The sequence below is a fragment of the Manacus vitellinus genome, unplaced genomic scaffold, assembly GCF_001715985.3.
Source record: "Manacus vitellinus isolate BGI_N305 unplaced genomic scaffold, ASM171598v3 scaffold_2_pilon, whole genome shotgun sequence".
Classification (NCBI taxonomy): domain Eukaryota; kingdom Metazoa; phylum Chordata; class Aves; order Passeriformes; family Pipridae; genus Manacus; species Manacus vitellinus.
Genome location: NW_021940208.1, coordinates 3,820,614 through 3,839,370, shown reverse-complemented (window position 1 = coordinate 3,839,370; position 18,757 = coordinate 3,820,614). Strand labels below are relative to the sequence as shown.

Sequence of the window (18,757 nt, the reverse complement as noted above, 5' to 3'; positions counted from 1 at the left end):
CCTGTATATTTTGTATATGATTTTTGAAAGTGTAAATAAATAAACCCAAATGTAGGGCTTTACTGTAAGCACATTTTATTGCAACTCTAGCACAGGCTGACCTGTAATCCAGAGAAGGGTTCTCCAGCCTGTTCTCTGGCACAGCAGTGAGAATCTTCTGTGGTTAGTGTGCAATAAAAGCCGAGTCCATCAGCTAATCCCTCCCTCGCGTGTGTCCCTTTTGCAGCCTTGGACAGACAAAATACATACCAGTCAGCTGGGCTTGGGGCATAATCCAGCCAGACTGCAAAGAGCACAGTGGCGTGCAGCACCAGTCAGCATCCTTCCACAGCAGCAAGCCAACTTGTTTCTTAATTTCCTGAGTGTTAAAATAATTTTGATATATGCATTTCAATGTTACTCTGAGGCAGTCTTGCTCACGGTTTTCCAAGAGCATCATGCCTTTCTATAAGGCAGTGTCTGTGATCAACTTCTGCTATACCTGTCAGAACTGTTTTCTGTCCAGCCTTATATCTCACTGTAGGTTTCTGACTGCTGTCTCACAACTTTTTTATGGCTGTTCAACAGCAGCCTGGTGCAGGCTGTGATGCTGGCAAAGATCTGACTCATCTCTTTTGTTTGTTGCTTTTTTTAAGCCATGTTTTCCCACTGACTTCCTGTGTCTTCTAAGGGAAGTCTAGGCCCTATTAAGTTAAAACACTGAAGGACTTTTCTGTGCACAGAATTTCCTCACCTTCAGGTTCCAAGTGGAGACGCTTAACCCTTGTCCTTGAACATTTTTGTTCTGAGAATGAGCAATTCCTATCCAGATGAAAACACTGACTCATGATGCCTGCTTGTCTGATACAAGTATTGGGAATATGTGCACTTCCTTAAATGCTAACTCACCTAATAGTTTTTATCATCTCCTCACTTATGGAGCAAGTTCCCCTGATAGCACCCGACAAGAAGTTAATAAGTGCAAAGAAAATTGAGTAAATGTAAATGAAACAAAGCCTGACTTTTGTTGCCATATTCATGGTCTAGTCTTGCAATTCACTCCATACTGGTATGGCAGCACACACACAAGGAGCCAGATTCCTTGGAAGGACCATTTGATGGCTGAATGAGAAGCAGTGTGTAAATATCTAGAGAATCAGGGACCTCAGCTACTATTTTAATCTGCTTCCCTTCATCAGTTCCTCTTCTCAGGAACAAGTAATTATGTAAGGCAAAGCCTGGTAGCCCATTAAAGAAGATATCTCTTTTCTGAGATCCAATAAATGATGGACTGATCTCTGTGCAAAAAGCACATGGAGTTTGCAGTTGAGGTTTATTTGTGTTCATCATGCTATATACCAATCCCTGAGCAAGCCTGACCATTGCAGTGTGAGTAAATAGTGAATAATGCTGCAAGTACATTCCTCCTTACTGGGGAAGTATCTCTTTCTCCAGGGAAAAGTCCTTCTGAAGGACCGAGGAAGGAGAAGAAGGATGAAGCTGCAATAGTTGAGTTGGGAGGACTGTGTTTTTCAACTCCTGTCATTTTAGGAGATTTTGAGGTCCTTCTAGTGGTGTCTCTTTCCTCCACAGGGACATAAATACACGATAATTTTATATCTCAGCTATTAAGGGAAGTTTTTGTGAAGCAAAGAGTGGCATCCTCATCCTTTTGCTTCATGCTACTGTACATATCAGTGATCCAGCGCCATCATCTTTTCTTCTCTTTCATGGCTTTTGACCAGTGTGATGTAAAGTTGGTAGGTATAATTTCTGACTTTTACTCATATATGGTAAGTGTAAAGAGGCCATTAGTTGTATAACTATAAATAGGGAACTGAAGTTACAGGAGTGCTGCCCAAATCCACAGCACAGGCCAAGACTGCAAGAAGAGCATAGCATTAGCCAAATACATTATGGAGCTTGATAAAGCAAAGAGATTGATTGCATTTGATTGCATTGAATTTCTGTTTGATTTCGTGTCAGAGGCAGCAGTGGGCTAGAAAAGTGAGTCAAGACCACACCAGGAGGGTTGCAAACACAGCCACAGAAGCACTGGTAATTGCCAAGGAAAAGTGATTAGGAGAGGGAGGGAGACTTTGAGTAGGAGAGAAGTGAGGAGAGATTTGGATCTGTGAGGAAAGAAGTTGCATAATGTTTTTCACTCCCCTCTGTGCCTTGGGAAATGAACATTCCCTGTAAATAAACAATAGTGCTTTAGAGATAGCACTGCTGGCTCCACTGTTTTTTGTAATGAGAGGTACCTCACAGGTTAGCATTGCTAACTAGGAATATCTGGTGCACACTACTTAGGCTTTCTAAAAAAGTAACTGCTTATTGAATGAAAGGATTAAAGAATAATTCTGTTTCTAATATCTGAGATGTTAAAACTAATCCTTCTCAAATGTCTAAAAGAATCATGGAATGGTTTGAGTTGGAAGGGACCTTAAAGATCATCTAGTTCCAACCCTCCTGCCATAGGTGAGGACACCTTTCACTAGATCAGGTTGCTCAAAGCCACATCCAACCTTGAACACTTTCAGGAATGGGGAGTCCCTAGACTCTCTGGGCAAACTGTTCCAGTGCCTCACCAACCTCACAGTAGCAAATTTCTTTCTAATATCTAATCTAAACCTGCACTCTGTCAGTTTGAAGCCATTATCCCTTGTCCTATCACTACATGTCCTTATAAAAAAATATGAATGTTATTCTAAAAAGGTATCACCAGTATCTAGCACCACTTCCTCTGGGCATCAAATGTGCCATGTTTTCCTTGTCTCCAGACTCTTTCTAAAGTGAGCCTTGCAGTTAAGGGATTGTCTTCATCGTGAGACTTTCAGAAGGCCATCAGAATGGCCAAGATCTAATCAGTACTGGGGACCAGAGCAGAATTCTTCTCATGGCTCACATGGTACGTTGTGTAGCTTTAGTATTCCTGAAATACTTCCGTGAAGACAGTCAGGACAATACCAGAAAAGAAAAGATGATGTCCCTGTCTTAGGGATGAGAAAAGGTCTTGTATAGTTTGGGTGAATATACTCAATCCCTGTGATGGATTCTGCAGTGACCTGCAGTTTGATGGATCCTGCAGGCCAGTTCAGGGAGCCTGACTGGACTGCCTGACATCCACACAGAAATACTGCCTCAGTGACAAATTAAGAAGCTGTAACTGTCCTTGAAGTTTCCTAGACACTTACAGATGTGCTCAGTGGCACAATAAAATCTAGTCTGACTTCCACCTGTGATGCTGATGAACTGAATATGAGACTGCAGCTCTGAAACCCTAATGGATGCAGATTGAAGCACTCCCCACTCTTAATTACCCCCACAAAGCTAACAGCTCTCTGAAGGTTACTATTTAACCAGAAATAGTGATACAGTGTCTATATTCTGACTTGAAATTGCTGGGGCAGTTAATTTTTACTAAGCTCTATTTCTTGTATTTTTGTCCCCGTGCATGACTGAATCCATGTAGAATGGCAGGTTCCTGGGCACAGGTGAGTTTTCTGGTCAGGAAAAACAGGTTGTGTCTCTACTCCACACAATGCCCATGTTACATGACTTGATCAAAATTACTTATATTTTTAGCATTTTATTTTAATTGAATTGTTGTTATTGAGTCCCAAGGAGACTAAAGGAAAATTGCTTCATTTCTTTTTGTTTCTTTGAAGCAATTTATCAACTGCAATCCCAAGAGAGATGAAGAAGGCATGATGATAAAGGCAGAATCTGTTGCTGAGGTTTCATTCCTCTTTCAGAATGTTTAGGCTGCATCTTTTCTGCAGAAGAATCAAGTTAATTCATTTTGTTGCCACTTGGATGTTTTTTATTTACTACTGGTCCACACAGACCAACCTGTAGTATTCAGAGCTCTACCTTGCTGTTCTCAAAGGCACAAATAAGCTTTTGCTCCTGTTACCTTTCCTATAATCAGAGAATCATAGAATCGTTTGGGTTGGAAAGGATGTTAGGGAACATTTAGTCCAAGCCCCCTGCCATTGCCAGGGACATCTTCCACAGGACCAACTTGATCAAGGCCATCCAGCCTGGCTTTGAACACCTGCAGGGATGAGGCATCGATAGGTTCTCTGGGAAACTTGCTCCAGTGCCTCACCACCCTCATAATAAAGAATCTGTGTATCCTTGAGTGAAACCTGGCTGCTACTCTTCCCTATTCAGTCATCAGCAAAGCTTTTGCTGAGTTAAGTTTGTGGATCTTGTCTGTTCCTTCTGCCTGCCTTGCAGAAGGGATTTTAGGAAAGATTAACCCTCTGCCAATTTGAGGCATGTTATTTGGACAATTGGCCAACTCATCTCTGTGGGTGACGGTCGTTGTCGGGAGGGAGAGCACCACTCTCCTGGGGATCATACAAAAGGAGCACATACCTGTGACCCCTGACTCTGACATCTGACATGTGTCTACTTCTCTTTGCATCTTAAAACACTGTGAAATCGCTCAACTGCTTGTCAGAGTTGGTCACTGCATACTCATTCTGCAAAGGGACTTCCAGCTCACCACTACCATGATCCCCTTCTGAATGCTGTAACACCTAATGGGAGTCCACAAAGCCTCAACCAGGTTCAGGAATGCTTCAGCTGGATGCCTAAAGGCATTGGAAACTTTTGTGTTTTATTGAAACTGGGCCCTTGGCTCTTGGATTCAGCCTTAGTGAAGTAAGAGGCTTGCTTAGATACGTGCCCACTTCCTGATGTGGTTGTGTCAGCGAGAGGTCACTTTCCCCAGATGGTTCACCATTTCTGCTCCTGAAGGATTCCCTTTCAAAGCTGGTAGTGCCATTAGGGTGTTAATTGTTAGTCCAAATTAAGCCATCTGATTTTGCCTGAAGGAAAGTAAGGAGAAATTAACATCAAATACATAATATTAAGGGAAGGAGCGCAAATTCTGAGAGGGGTGTCTACCCATGCTTGGCTTTCAGTCACCAACCTAGTTATCTAAGCCAAGCCAATGACAGCTGTGAGAGTCCCAGTCCTAAGGAGTATAGTGAGAGCAGTCATCAGATTTTGGAAGGCCCAGGCTGAACTCTCTCTCCTGGCATATCTGGAGCAGGGGTTGGAGAGCAGCCCACTGCCCTCCTCATACAAGGTCAGAGTCAGGGGGCCGTGGGTATCTGCCCTCTCCACTTTGTGTGAAACAGCTCACCGTTCCATTGAGCCACAGGACCAGTGGTGGGTGGACAATTGGGTTCAGCTTCTGCTCTGAGCACAGGATATCTTTCAAAGGTTAAATAGCTGGTGGACTCCCTTCAGTACTGAAGAGATGTGAATATGAGGCACATGGCTAGACACTTAGGTAATAAGTTAACTTAAAACAATACCATTCTTTTTAAAAGCATATCACAACTTGAATTATTTGCAATGTTGTTTCTAATTTATACTTTTCATTCCTGGTTAGTAACTACTTTCTAAATGTAGATGGCAGCAGTACAGTACTCCCTTTTTATGAAGATTGACATCTATGAATACTGCCTTTGAGACAGGCCATGTGTATGTGATTAGTTCATTGGTTACTGGCACAGTGTTAAAGAATTATGCTGAATAAATGAACCATTACTTTCCCTTTTTTGCCTTTCTGATCTGTCTGTTTGACTGTGACTTGATCAGTGATGAAGTCAGCACTTTTATTTTCCTTCTTTTGGAAGTAAAGGGCATTTTCATTAAGAATCCCTCAGTTGACTGTGGGAAGATATCTGCCCCCTAGAAGAGTCATGTGAGATAAGCCCTTGCCAGAGTGAGTAGCCCAATTATGTTTGATTATCCATCACTCTTATGGACTTACAATGGAGGTTATTTTCAAGCTTCTTTTACCTAATATTTCACATTAGAACCCCAAATTGTGACCAGATATGAACTTTCTGGGGCTGAGCAATAGTTGACAGCTGTAAGCAGCAAAAATGCATCTTAGTGTTGTTCCAAGTGCTACTAGTTGCTGGCACAGCTCCTGTTTTTGTGAGTAGATAACAAGGCAAGAAAAATGGATGCCTTCTCCTGCCAAGGGGAGTCCTCAAGTTAGAGCCCTTGATTTGTGCTGATTAGACAACATTGCGAGCAGTGTAAGGAATTTTCCCTGAGACAGATATGGAGGAGGTTGGTTCTTTTGAAGTCAGAGTAGCCTAAAAGGAACTTCAAAAAAATCCCAAAATATCAGAGCAGAGATCAGTCAATGTAAATAATGCTGTCCTGGGTATTGGAAGAATTCCTGCTAAGGTTACTATTTTTGGTAACAACAGCAAAGAAGCAAAAAAGTAAGCCACAAGTCTAAAACCTGTTCCAAGAATGATCTTTTTCAGCCCCTAATTTTATTAAAAAGAAGGCATTTTTGGTTAAACCTTGGAGATCTCTGCATTGAGAAGTGATTACCCTTAGTGCAATTATATATGCTGTTGTCCATGTAAACACTTCATACTGAAGTAACATCCAAACATTTAATTTTCTGTTTCACTTCTAATTTTTCGTGGTTTTCATTTGGTCAGTGTCAAAAACTAGGATCAGATCTTAATGAAAAAAACAGAAACGGTGTTGCAAGAGCAGGTTTGGCTTCATCTAAGCAAATGCCATGGCAAGTGATCCAATTGGAGTTCTGTTCACTAAAGAGGAGACCCAAAATCTCTAGCTCTGCAGTAGCTTCTCACTGTGTGAGAAGGATCATGCTTTCACCGTTTGAATGGCCAGCTATAAGCTCCTCAGGAAAGAACATGTAACAATACATATGGCAAAACCAGAGGCCTCCCCTGTGCTCATCAGAACTGGTTTAACTAGAAGACCCTTCTGCACTAAGGCAGAGTTTGCTCCCAAAGTAATGTTTCACAAGGGTTAAATGCAGAGAGTTGCCTGGTTTTTTTGCTCAGCAGCTCATTTCCCTGCATTTTCAAGTTCACCTGTTTTATTTTATCTTGGAGTTATTAATTTTATTACAAGACTTATTTTTCTTCTTTCTTTCTTTTTTTTCTTTCTTAGCGGATTGTTTGTCACCATCCATGACAAAGGCCATATTGCAACAATGCTAAACTCTTGGCCTGAAGAAAATGTTAAGGTATGTGTCATGCCTTCTGCAGACTGGGAAATTACAGGGAGTTGGATGCAAAATGAGGTTTTTAATGTAACTGCTTGGCATCATTTTCAGAATTGGCTATTTAAAAGGACAAGCAAAGAATTATTCCCTTCCTGAGAGAATTTTCAGGCTGGATTCCAGTTGAGCTTCAGTTTCTAGTCCAGTTGGGACTTCAGAGACTCTTGTTATGTGTGTATGCAGTCAAGAACAACTTTTTCTAAGGTAGCAGGATCTTGGTCAAAAAAAAAAATGGGCATGATAATAAATTTGTACAAAATAGGAGTCCTAGTGAAAAAATAAGATATGTGTGTTGAAGAATTGTGTGGCTAACTTATAACTTGTCAGATGCACCAAAGCTCTTTAAGATATCTCTGTAACCAATGCTTGTAGGACTCCTTCCCAAATCCAGTGAGTCATGCAGCATCAAGAACACTGGCAACTCTGCAAATCATGTTTGATATCCAGCAGCTGAAAATATTACTGACACCCCACCCAAAATGTATTCTTGTGAAGTGTTTTTCACTAGAGCTCGGGGCTGGGCAAGTCCCTGGCATGAAATAGTCAACACTTTAAGCAGGTCTTGCCAGTCACCTCACCTCCTTCTATCAGTCTGAAAGTACATGTGCCTGGGAATTTCCCTGGCTGTTGACAGAGCTTTGGTCCCCTATCAGTCATCTGCTTCTTTCAGAAAAAAAAGTTTGGCAGCTGAGAAAATCTTGCAAGCATTTTCCACTTCTAAGGGGGAAAAAAGAAAGAAATTTAACATGTTTTCAGAAAAAGTGATCACATTCATATAACTTTGGGACTGTGGAGAACTGATGCAAACTAGGTATTTTGTCCTTGCTCTGTCCAAAGATCTCAGTATTTCCATTTGTTTCCAGCTCAGGACTGTGAGCAGAACTCATTATGGCTAATAGACATCTTTTTGCAGATGGGGAAACTGGCATAGAAAGATTAGGGACTGTTGTTGAAAGAGCCTTCTCTGACATCGAGAACAGACCATAGGAAGGGCAGTGATGCATGAAAGAGGTTCAGACTATCTACTTTCCAGATTTGCCAGACTACAGAGGCAGCTAATTTTATCAGTATTGCTGTTCTGAACCACGAGGTTCCCTGTATCTTTGTGCACACAATTCTCCATGCCTGAACTGGTAGACACTGGAACACTCAAGATTTTGAGCTAAGTAGGGAGGCACCTGGACTGCACCTAAGTCCCTGGAGGGACTCAGTTTTTTTGAAAAGGCTGAACACCACCACCTCTAAGTTCCATTAAAGACTGTGCAGAAATACCTGGAGATGCTGCCCACATTTTGCCATGTGGCTCATTAGAGTTTCATGGCAACAGTATTCACTGTAGAAGAGAGAAATCTGGGCCACAGGCCTGCATTTTCTTGCCTGGAAGGGCTGGAAGGGTGCTGGTGCTCTGCTCAGCCTAGCAAAGCTTAGCCAAGCTCTAATGAGCCCTCCCTTCACCCCTCCTGTCAAATCTGGACTGCCCTGAAAGAATCACAGTGCCAGAAGCAGAGCAAGTGAGAAGAAACCATTTATGGATATACTTATGTAGGAATGAGAGGGGTTTGTGTCTCTTCCAGGATAGCGAATGAATCCTACCATGGGGATTGGTGCTCCAGAGAAATACTTTGACTCATTAAAACTTAATATTTTTTTAAATATTCTCTTCATAGTTTAAATATTAACTCCATATAATTTCAGGATAAACCTGTAGCAGTGCATGTGCTTGCTGCTTCCTATTCCCATTATTGCCTTTTAGTCCCAGTTGCATCCTCTGGGTGTGGTAGAGTGAGTGCACACCCAAAACCAGATGGAGGCCACTCAAAAGAGACTTTCTCATTGCTAACGCTTCACATTGACTCAGAAGGAAATGAAAATAGAAAAATGTTCAAAAATGGATGGGACGTGTGTACAGTTTATGTTGAATAAGAAAGGACACTGAAATAGACGAGTACAATTCTCCCTGAAATCAGAAAGTGCAGCAAGAGGTTTATTCCATTCCTAAACAACAAAATGCTCCTCCGTCACAGCAGCAAACCAATGCATCTTTATTTACCCCCCTACTCCCCAAGGAAGTACATCTATTGAGATAGTTTCTAATCTCCAATTCTCTTATTTCTTACTAAAGCACACACTAAAGCTTTTGGTTACATAGCACCATACAGTACTGCTGAAATGCATAAAACTAGTTGCACAAAGAGTTAAATGGCATTTATTAACTCCCAGCTGGGTGGGAAAAAAGACCTAATATCAAATACATAGTCTGGGAGCTCCTCTGCAGTCCATGGTGCTGCCCATGCTGATGGCTTTTCTCTACCTGTCTCACAGTCAGGGAGACCAGAGGCAAAGGGACCCAGTTACAGTGAGTTCTGTTTTGTTTATCTGATGTTGGCTACTCCACAGCTACTCTACAACTGTGTGAAGACACGAGCCTGTTTCTTCCACAGATGCAGTTCATAAGCACGAACATTTTCTTCGTCTAGAAAAAGAGATGAAAAAAAACAAGGCCAGATCTCTTTTGTGATGCTTCTTGTTATACAGCTGAGGATGCACAAAAAGCCTTGCTGGTTGGGATTTGCTACAAGCAAATTGAAGTGTTGGCAAGCAGAGCTGCTGCTCTCTCACACTGTGAGCAGCTAGCTACCCATCAACCACATTTTCTCTACCCCCAGAAATGAGCAGCCCCCCTGTCACTAACAGCTAATTAACATGTGTCATGTAGAAGGAGCACATACCCACCATGCAATGCATTTGCAAATGGCATTAGTGTGAAAACAGTGGAGCTGGTTTTGCTTCTAGAGCCTTGGCAACCCCATATAACAGTCTTTTTTGATCCTCCTAGGCTATCGTGGTGACAGATGGAGAGAGGATTCTTGGTTTAGGAGACCTAGGAAGTTACGGCATGGGTATCCCAGTCGGGAAGCTTGCTTTGTACACAGCTTGTGGTGGAGTTCACCCACAACGGTGTCTCCCTGTCCTGCTCGATGTTGGCACAGACAATGAGGTAAGACAATTTTTCATAAATCTGGCATGGGAGGAGAAAGAATTGAGATTAATGCTTAACTGAGTCCAGTTCCCTAAATATGGAGGCAAAGCCGGAGACATCCAAGATGAGACAATGACTAGACCAGCACTGCAGGGAAGTGGGAAGGTTTAATTCCTGTTTAATGCATGAGAAACTTTTACTTTTATGAGGAACTGAAATAAACACTAAATAGACTCAAGGTCCCCCAGTGAGAAGACTCAGAGTGTTACCAGCTGGAGCTGAAGGGTCAGCTCCATCTTTCAGCATGGCAAGGTGAGTTGATAGGCTTTTTGCAGGAAATCCTGGATTTATTCTTCCTCTGGTAATTGTGAATAAACAGGCAGATATTCATGTCTGTGTAGAGGTGACTGTATTCCAGAAATGGAGAATCCCTGGTGAGTGGTTTGGGAATGATTAATTTCACTGTTTTGTCAGATTGCACATGTTACTGCACATCATAACCAAGCAAGAAGAATCCATCTGTTTGCAGATTTTTACCTTATGACTCTGGCTCAGAAAGGCCAAAGTGAAACATTTTAGCAATGCCAGAATGGACATCTGTGAGGATGTGTTTTTTAAAATTAATATCCTATAGCTATTTGTGATGGCCTGGGTTTGTCCATTTTTGTAGAATGTACTTGTGCCTCACATGACCTCAAGTAAACCAAACACAGGTTTCTTGAGAGGAATAATAAATCTGGGGTATAAGAACTTTAATTCCTTCCTAATGTTGTCCCTTTAGCATAGTGGCCTGTCATGGACTTATGGAATATAGGGTGTCCTCATCTCATCCTGATCCATGGTCTTTCTTGAAAAGGGGGAACTCTGATCTTGGACCCTCTGAGGCTAAAGCGGGAATTAAGTCTCAGTCTCTCACTTTTTGGAGTCTCTAGTCAGTAGAGCGTTGTACTTGGCTTTGGGTCCACCATGTCTTCCCTCTCCTCCATGCTGGTCTGCACACCACCAGTGCTAGCATGCTCTGAGCCCCCCAGCTGGAGTTTCCCCCCAGAGGAAGCTGGGTGAAAGTGCTTCCCTTCCCAAGGGAAGCTTCTGACTGTGCATGACTATCTCTTTCTATCTCAGCATCCACGGGACACTAAAATCCAAAGTGGCATCAATGATTTTTAGGCCTCTCCAAGGGTCAAATGGCATCAGAAAAAGGGAATCACAGAGTCGGTGTTGGGAACTTTTGTTCTGCCCAAGATCAGATGTAATTTATGTGTCCAGAAACTTCTCTGTTGAGGTAATTTCTGCATCTGAGATTAAGATATGTCCAACAATATGAACAATATATTTCTTCACAATATAAATAATTTGTTTATTTATTTCATGGCTTTTTTTGTGCATAAGCCCAGATTAACTGAACCCTAAGCACATCCTAGCCCATCCTGTCCCACAAATAAACTCCTTTATCAGTGCATAAATATGACACCTCTTTTAGGCATTCATCCTGTTCATCTCTGCCTATTAATACCTGGTGAGCCAGGGGTGACCCTGTTGCTAACACAGAAACTTCAGGTAGAACACAGTAAGTACAGCAGTTGTATTATATTTTTAGAATCAGTTGCCAGTTTGTTTTTCTGACGGTCCATAATACATTGTATACGCTTTCAGCAAATCAGTCTTCTTTCTGAGCTTGGCACTTCTCAGCTTGTCTGTGGGAGAATTTTGTCTGTGGGAGAATTTTATACTCCATGAACAGGCCCCGGAGCACATGGTACTGTAGGAGCAATCAGTGAAGGAATACTAGTGGGTCTCCTTCCTGTTCCGTGGCCCTGAAGAGCTAATGTATTAAACTCAAAGGAAAATCTCTTCCATCTTTCCTTCTAAGGGGAAACAGCTGTGGCTGTAAAAACAGATCTGATATTTGCATACCTGCCAATACTTACAACCATATGGCTGCAGGACAATAGGTTTGAGATGGCTCATGCCCATATCATGTGTATAGTTCGGTTGCTGAAATTGGGCAGGAAATAGAGTTGCTTTGCAGTGACTCACAGAAATCTTGGCCCATATGTCTCCTGCCACTGTTTGTCCTGTAATTTTCTCCCAAATATAAGCTATTTCCATGCTGACACAGTCCTTTATAGGTGGTTTATGGGTCCTGATTCAACACCTGCTGGATTGGTTGGAGGAATGGCCTGTTTTTATGGTCCTATTGGGAGCCAAAATGTAAATTTATCTGTTATATGAAAATACCTTTCCTTGACACCTACCAGATAACCGAGGTGAGTGCTAGGTAGGTGCAGGTCTTGGAAGCATTTTGGTAGCTGATCACTGATTCTGGTCAACACTGGGCTGTCACTTTAAAGGCCTAAACTACACATGTAATTTCAAGTTACTTGAGGCGATCTTCATTCTCAAAGCACTGTTTATGGTCAACTTTCCTGGTAACCTCAGTGCAAAATTAAGAACCGAATCCACAGTGAACAGTCCTCACACAAGGTCAGTTTTATTCACTAGGAGCGAGGCACCTTGGCAGAGAGCCTTTGGTAGAGCTGTTCTAGGGATGCATTTCCTACAGCCGTCAAGAAGTGTTATATCCCTCCGACTTTATTTACAAGACAAGATAGTCCGTAGCTTCCTATGGAAACACTTTCTGCTTGGGAAGAGATGTGTGAGCTGGCCTTCACTGCATAGTAAGTAAAATTAATATGACCACATCAGACAAACATTTTTGGTAGGCTGGGACATAAATCTCCATCCATCCATGGAAGAGAAGATGTCAACAGAATTGCTTTGTGTCCTAGGCTCTCCTGAGTGATCCACTCTATATTGGACTGAAACACAAGAGGGTTCGTGGGAAACAGTACGACGAACTGATTGATGAGTTTATGCAGGCAGTTACCAACAAGTAAGTGGGGTTATATACATGGCTCCTCTGGGCTGCTTCCATTTAAGAGCAAATGTTGCAACTCGTGAAATAAACATTAGTATAATTGATCATCCAAGCAGAGGAAGGTCATTTCAATTCAAGTCTCCTGGGTGGTCTGCAAATGACTCTTTGTGCTTGAGCACTTCATGTCAAAAATATTTGTCTTCAGAGAACTGAAATGAGACTGACTATTTATAACCATTTCCTGTCCCTATAGGCCAGAGGTGTCAAACATATGTCCTGTGGGCTGTGTCTGGCCTCCATCATGCATTTATAAGCCTCATTCAGCAGAGTCAGAACCTAAACTTTGGGTTGTTTACATTTTATAAAGGAAGTTTCTAGCTCTCACCATTGTGAAGGAAATCATCTAAATGGAAGTGGTTATGTTCCTTCCCACGGTGTGGAGTTTGCAGACTGCCTGTCTATTGCTTTGCCTAAATAGGAACTTCCCTGCTGGCGTTTAAGTCTGTGGAGTAAGAAGGCCAGGATTACATGCATTGGCCTTTTAGTGGTGGGACAGACCAACTGCATATTTCCGTTCTTACTTACTACCTGGGATAGAGGGTCTCTGATGTACCACGGAGTTTTATTTGGGAAGAACAGAAGCACCACCTCAGCCCTGTATGTGCACCTCTCTCTGAAAAATAAAAGAAAATGTATTAAAATCTCCATGACTATATGGAGAGGTTACCATAAGAAAGAAAGTGAGGACAACTGTTAAGGAAAAACGATTAATATTTGGAATGCTCCTAGCCCCAAAGCAGCTTTTTTTGCCTTCCCTAAAGCAGCAGATGATATTCATAAGGAGCAGCAGAGAGCTGCAGTCTGTGCCTGATTACCAGGCTGCTGCCTGCCTGTATGTCCTATGGTGTTTTCTTCACAGCTGAAGGAGCTATGTTTGATCTTCCCTCTGTCTGTGTCTCCAGCTGGCTGCTGGACTGGTGTGTTCCTGCACAAATGGAAGGGAGTGGGTGGTACATGTGTCATCAGCACACAGTTCAGCATGTCTCCTTGGAGGTAGGAAACACTGTGACCAGTGTCTGATGACAGCACCTACCCATCCACTGAGAAGCACGTCTTTACACACACAGTCTGACTGCCGAGCTGGCTATGGGTGGAGGGATGTAGGAAATAGGGGCAGAAATGCAGAGGACCATTCAGTCACAACTGACAAATCAAGTTTTGAGGAGGGTGAGTGTGTCGTAGAGAGTTTGAGCATCTGCACAGTGTTATGGTGCACCCTGTGCACATCCAGGGTGTTAGGCAGAAGCCTCTCCTCTGCTGTTCAGCAGCACGGTGTAGACATGTGCCATGTGACAGCCAGCCAGTGCATCAACCTGCCCAGCTGAGATTGCCCACTTACTGTGTAAAGATACTTGCTATAGCCCCTGTATCTGTGAATGTGAACACAACAACACTGCCTTGCCTGTTGGATTAAAAATACATACAGGTGACTGCAGAGAGAATTCCTTGTTTGTGCTCTGGTTTGTTCTTCTTTATTTCTGATAAAAAATCTTGACTGAAATGCCATTTTATTACAGGGTAGTCTTACGTTAGACTCTTGTGGGTTATCTAGTGGGAAAAATTTCTTAGAGCGTAGAAAACATAACTAAGAAATCACAAGAGACTCTGCAAGTAGAAAAGATCAAGGTTGATTTGTGGGGTTTCTATTTGTTTTGATTGTAGTCACTAATTAATCCTTCAAGGAAACTATCCCACTTCCTTCTGGCCTGAAGACCACGAGGGTGTTGTGGTGTAGGTGTTGATGACAGAAAGGGAACAATAGAATGAGAACACAGATGATGGTCTCAGCCATCATAAATTTGGCTCTGAGATTTATGCTCGTGGTATTGAATGCGAAGCTGATTGCACCCACTATTCTTGTGCTGTCAGTGAAAGGGCCAGAAAGACAATTTGCCTTTTCTGTGCTTGCACTTGGAGAGGAAGGATTGGATGTTATTTTCCTGTGTTTCGTTTACATGAGCTAATCTCTACACTGAAGGGAGAAGACCATGAAACAATGAACTCTTATCTTGTGAGGAGGTGATGTCATGTCTAAGGCTTTCATCCAAGTACTGGGAATCGAGTTCCTAGGGCCTCTGTCACAGCTTTTCTGTTTCCCCTAGCCAGGATGAATTGCTTGAATACAGTAAGCCCCCCCAAAGTTCTCAACAAAGTGGGGCTGGGAAATTCTACTTTACACTTCTCCTTTCACATCTGTAAAGTATTTGGAGATTCTTGAGAGAAAGGAACCATTACCCTTTATTATCATCCTGACCACCAGCATATTGAAAAGCATTATTGGAGTGTGATCCTCTGGGAGCTCTGGGATGGTGAATAATCCTGCTATCAGCCTGGGTTTGGCAAACTCATATAAAACAGGTTCATTTGGTCTCAAATTTCCCCTGGAATGACTGGATTCAACCCAGTAGGAGCTCTTGCTTCTGTTACAAGAGGAAGCAGAAATTGTTCAGAAGGTCAAGAACATGCTGCTTCCACTTACGAGGAAACCTGTGAAATGAGCTGCTGTGATCTGTTATGCAAGTCTGTAATGTCACATGCAAATTCAGTTGTCTGGGAAGGAACCTTTTGGGTTGCCACAAATCCTGTGCAATTGGGGGGTTTCCTTTTCACCTTGTTGTTCATGCAGAAATTCTGTCTACTTCCTGAGGGTACTTCAACTTCTCATGGAAACCGTTTGTCACTTCCTCTGCAGGAGTACCTCACACCCTGTCAAATCACTCCTGGCTCAAGAGACATTTGTCACTGAAGTGGAATGTGTCAGAGCCCACAAAAAAGGCCAGGGGAATGAAGTTTTAATTTTCTAATGGAATAATAATATCAAACAGATGTCAAATTTCTATTGCTGGAGACCTATACAGTCAGTAGAAAGGGCTCCTGGTCTCATAATAGCCATCTAGTAATAAAACAAGGAGTGCGTCAGAGGCTTCAGAGTTAGCACTTCCAGTATTTTGAAATAAAGGGTGATTTCTGGGCAATTTTAGAAAGAAGAGCCCTTTCCGAAAAAGCTGGATAAATTTCTTGTGTTTTCCTGCTGCCTAAACCTCCATTCATTACTCTTTCACCTAAAACATGTGAAATGACTGAGCTCTTTAAGAAGAGCTCCAAGCTATCCATTCTGCTTCTCTTGGAAGGCAACTAAATGCAAAATTTGGCCCATTAGGTCTACCTGTATTTGTATGAAGCAGCCTGACAAATTGCTGTTTTCTCAGAATGAGTAATATGCTTCGCATGGAAAAATGCACTGCTTCAGTTTTCCCTCAGTTACAGTGGCAAAGGACAATTTAGTCTTACTCTTAAACTGGTGCATTTTTGTAGGCTGAAGTAAATATTCACCTGAATTGTCCAAGGATCATGATCGAAATAAACCACAGAATTTCTGGGTCTTGACTATATGAGCAAATTAATGTTGAAATTAAAACACCATGAGAGATGTGTTGTGCTGAAGTGTGTTCTCTGGGCTCTGAAGGACTTCAGCCCAGCATCTACAGTAACAATATGCATTAATTCTCAGGCTCTCTTTCAAAGCAAACTACCTCTGTAAATGTTTCCCTCTTTCTCCTCTTTTCCTAAACTGGTATGGAAACTAGAGACCAGTTCCACATCTGTCCTATTCCAATTGCTCTTTCTCTAGCATTCATCATACAGTACAATACAACTTGGTGGCTCCAAGGGGTCAGATGTGTTGATGGATGGCCTGTCCCAGAGCTCCAGCCTCTATTTTGAACTCCAGCCTCAGTCACTTGCTGGCAGATATGGAGCGTGCAGCCTGAGACTCTACAAATGCAGTTCCCCACACCAGCAAATTGTGTCACAGAAGCCTCATTAACCTGTCATAACTTCACTCCCCTTTCCTTTCCCATCACTGCTTATTAGCATAGTGACCAGGGAAACAGAAGCTTTCTACCAGCCTGTGCCATAAGGTAGAACACAGAAGGCATCAGGAGATCAAGCATTCGGTTTCTCAAAATGGGAAAAGAAAGCTCTTCTGAGTTTTTTTTTTTTTTTGTGCTTGTTTTATACCTGATTTCTCTTTGTCTAATCCCTTCCCAGTACTTTTACCCACTAACATACCAAGTCAGGTCTCATGTGCTCTCCAACAAGCAGAACCTGCTTGAAAAGAAGCGACTTCTATTTCAGCAGTTCTCCAGGGTCATGGATCACAAATCCACCATCACTTTTCAGAAACAAAATCACCGGTACAGGTGCCCCCATGTTATTTCTTCACATGCTGTAGTTAACTTGGTTAGTTGATCCTGAAAGACTAGACTTAAGTTTCTAGGCTCCGATGCCTCAACAAAGCCCTCGTGTAATACTGCTAACACCCTAAGTTGCTCCTCAGCATCTGCATCTGTTAGGAAACCTGCACACTATCTATCACTGGTGCCCTGGCAGGGCTGGTGGTATAGACCAACTCCAGCCCTCATGGGAATACAAGATGGATATTCTCCTTGCCCATCTACCCCAGTTACCATGGCCAGAGGGACTCTGACACTATCCATGAGGGAGAAGTGGTGATAATGGGAAGAGCCACCCCAGCTGTCCGTTATCCTGCCTTGATGTGGGATAAGATCATCAGCCAGCATCTGTAATCTGCTTATAGTCACTGGATGAAATTTTAAGTCAAAGAAAAATATTTAGGTTTCATTAGCTTGATTTTCTGCTACTGGGGAATGATTGAGCTCCAGATGTGCTGCAGTGGAATCACTGTTGTAATGGACTTTTATTACCTTGTGTTCAAATCCTTTAGGGTAACAAAGTTACAGATGTCACAAAGGCCTTTGCTCCAGGCTTTCTATCTATCTGTGCTTTTCCACCTAAGCCAGATTTAACAAAGCAGTTTCAGAAAGATGCAGCTGTGGAAGCTCTATTTGTGCAGAAGGCAGGTGGTGAGGCTCCATTCCTTGTTGTCTGTTAGAGGGTCGCTCAAGGCTACATCTGAGGGTCAGCACTCATATGGTTGCATCTCCTGCTTATACCCTGCTCGTAAGAAACCTTGTACCTTCAGCTGCAGTCCTTCCTCAGGCTTACTGCAAGCAGGATGACATCATTTTGTGTAAGAGCACAAGAATGGCCATACCAGCCATTAGTGCTGGTCTTAGTGCTTGGAAGTCATGAAATAGGATGTACAAAATAGTTGTTTGGGAGCTTTTTCTGCTGTAAAGAATATAATGAAAGTTGACTATGATTTTTCAAGAACTTTTTTTCCAAGAACTTTGTAATCAATCTTGGCTTGATCTTGCCCTTTATCCTCTCTCTAACAGTAGCTCATAGCAGATGCCCTGGCATATGACTAAGAACAGCAATCCTTGGTATATCTCCTGGCTTCCAGTAATGTAAGGTTCTGGGCTTTCCTGATATCTCTGTGCTTCAAGGGTCGCTTTTATTGATGTAGCACTCACTGAATCCACAGCAGGCTCTGTGCCTCAGAGCATGGTGACTATGTTTATGTTGCTTTCGCTGCAGCCCAGGACATTTGGCTTTCTAGGCTGCCAGCACATGCTGTTGGCTCATATTCAGTTCTTTGTCCAGCAATACCTCAAGTTCTTCTCTGCAGGGCTGCTCTCAGCTGGTCTCTTGAGGAGGTGCCTGACCAAATTGATCCCTTAACTGTGGCCAGGAATTGTATGGCAGAGTACTGCTGGTCTGACTAGAAGCCTGCTAAGGATTATGTTAACATTTAACAGTAAGATTGGCCCCAAGATACCAGCCAGCCTCAGGTGCTAGAGTGGACTTTGTTTTTCCAATTCTAAATGCTGATCACTTGCCAAGCATG

The 18,757-nt window shown here is 42.5% G+C and overlaps 1 protein-coding gene across 1 annotated transcript in view; it reads left to right on the top strand.

Moving 5' to 3' along the window:
• ME3 (malic enzyme 3) overlaps positions 1–18,757 on the top strand; it is a 53,605-nt gene that overhangs the window by 13,051 nt on the left and 21,797 nt on the right. Inside the window, exons 3-5 of the mRNA XM_029960930.1 lie at positions 6,955–7,030; positions 9,903–10,064; positions 12,836–12,939. Coding sequence (XP_029816790.1) covers positions 6,955–7,030; positions 9,903–10,064; positions 12,836–12,939 — 342 coding nt within the window. The remainder of the gene's footprint in view (positions 1–6,954; positions 7,031–9,902; positions 10,065–12,835; positions 12,940–18,757) is intronic.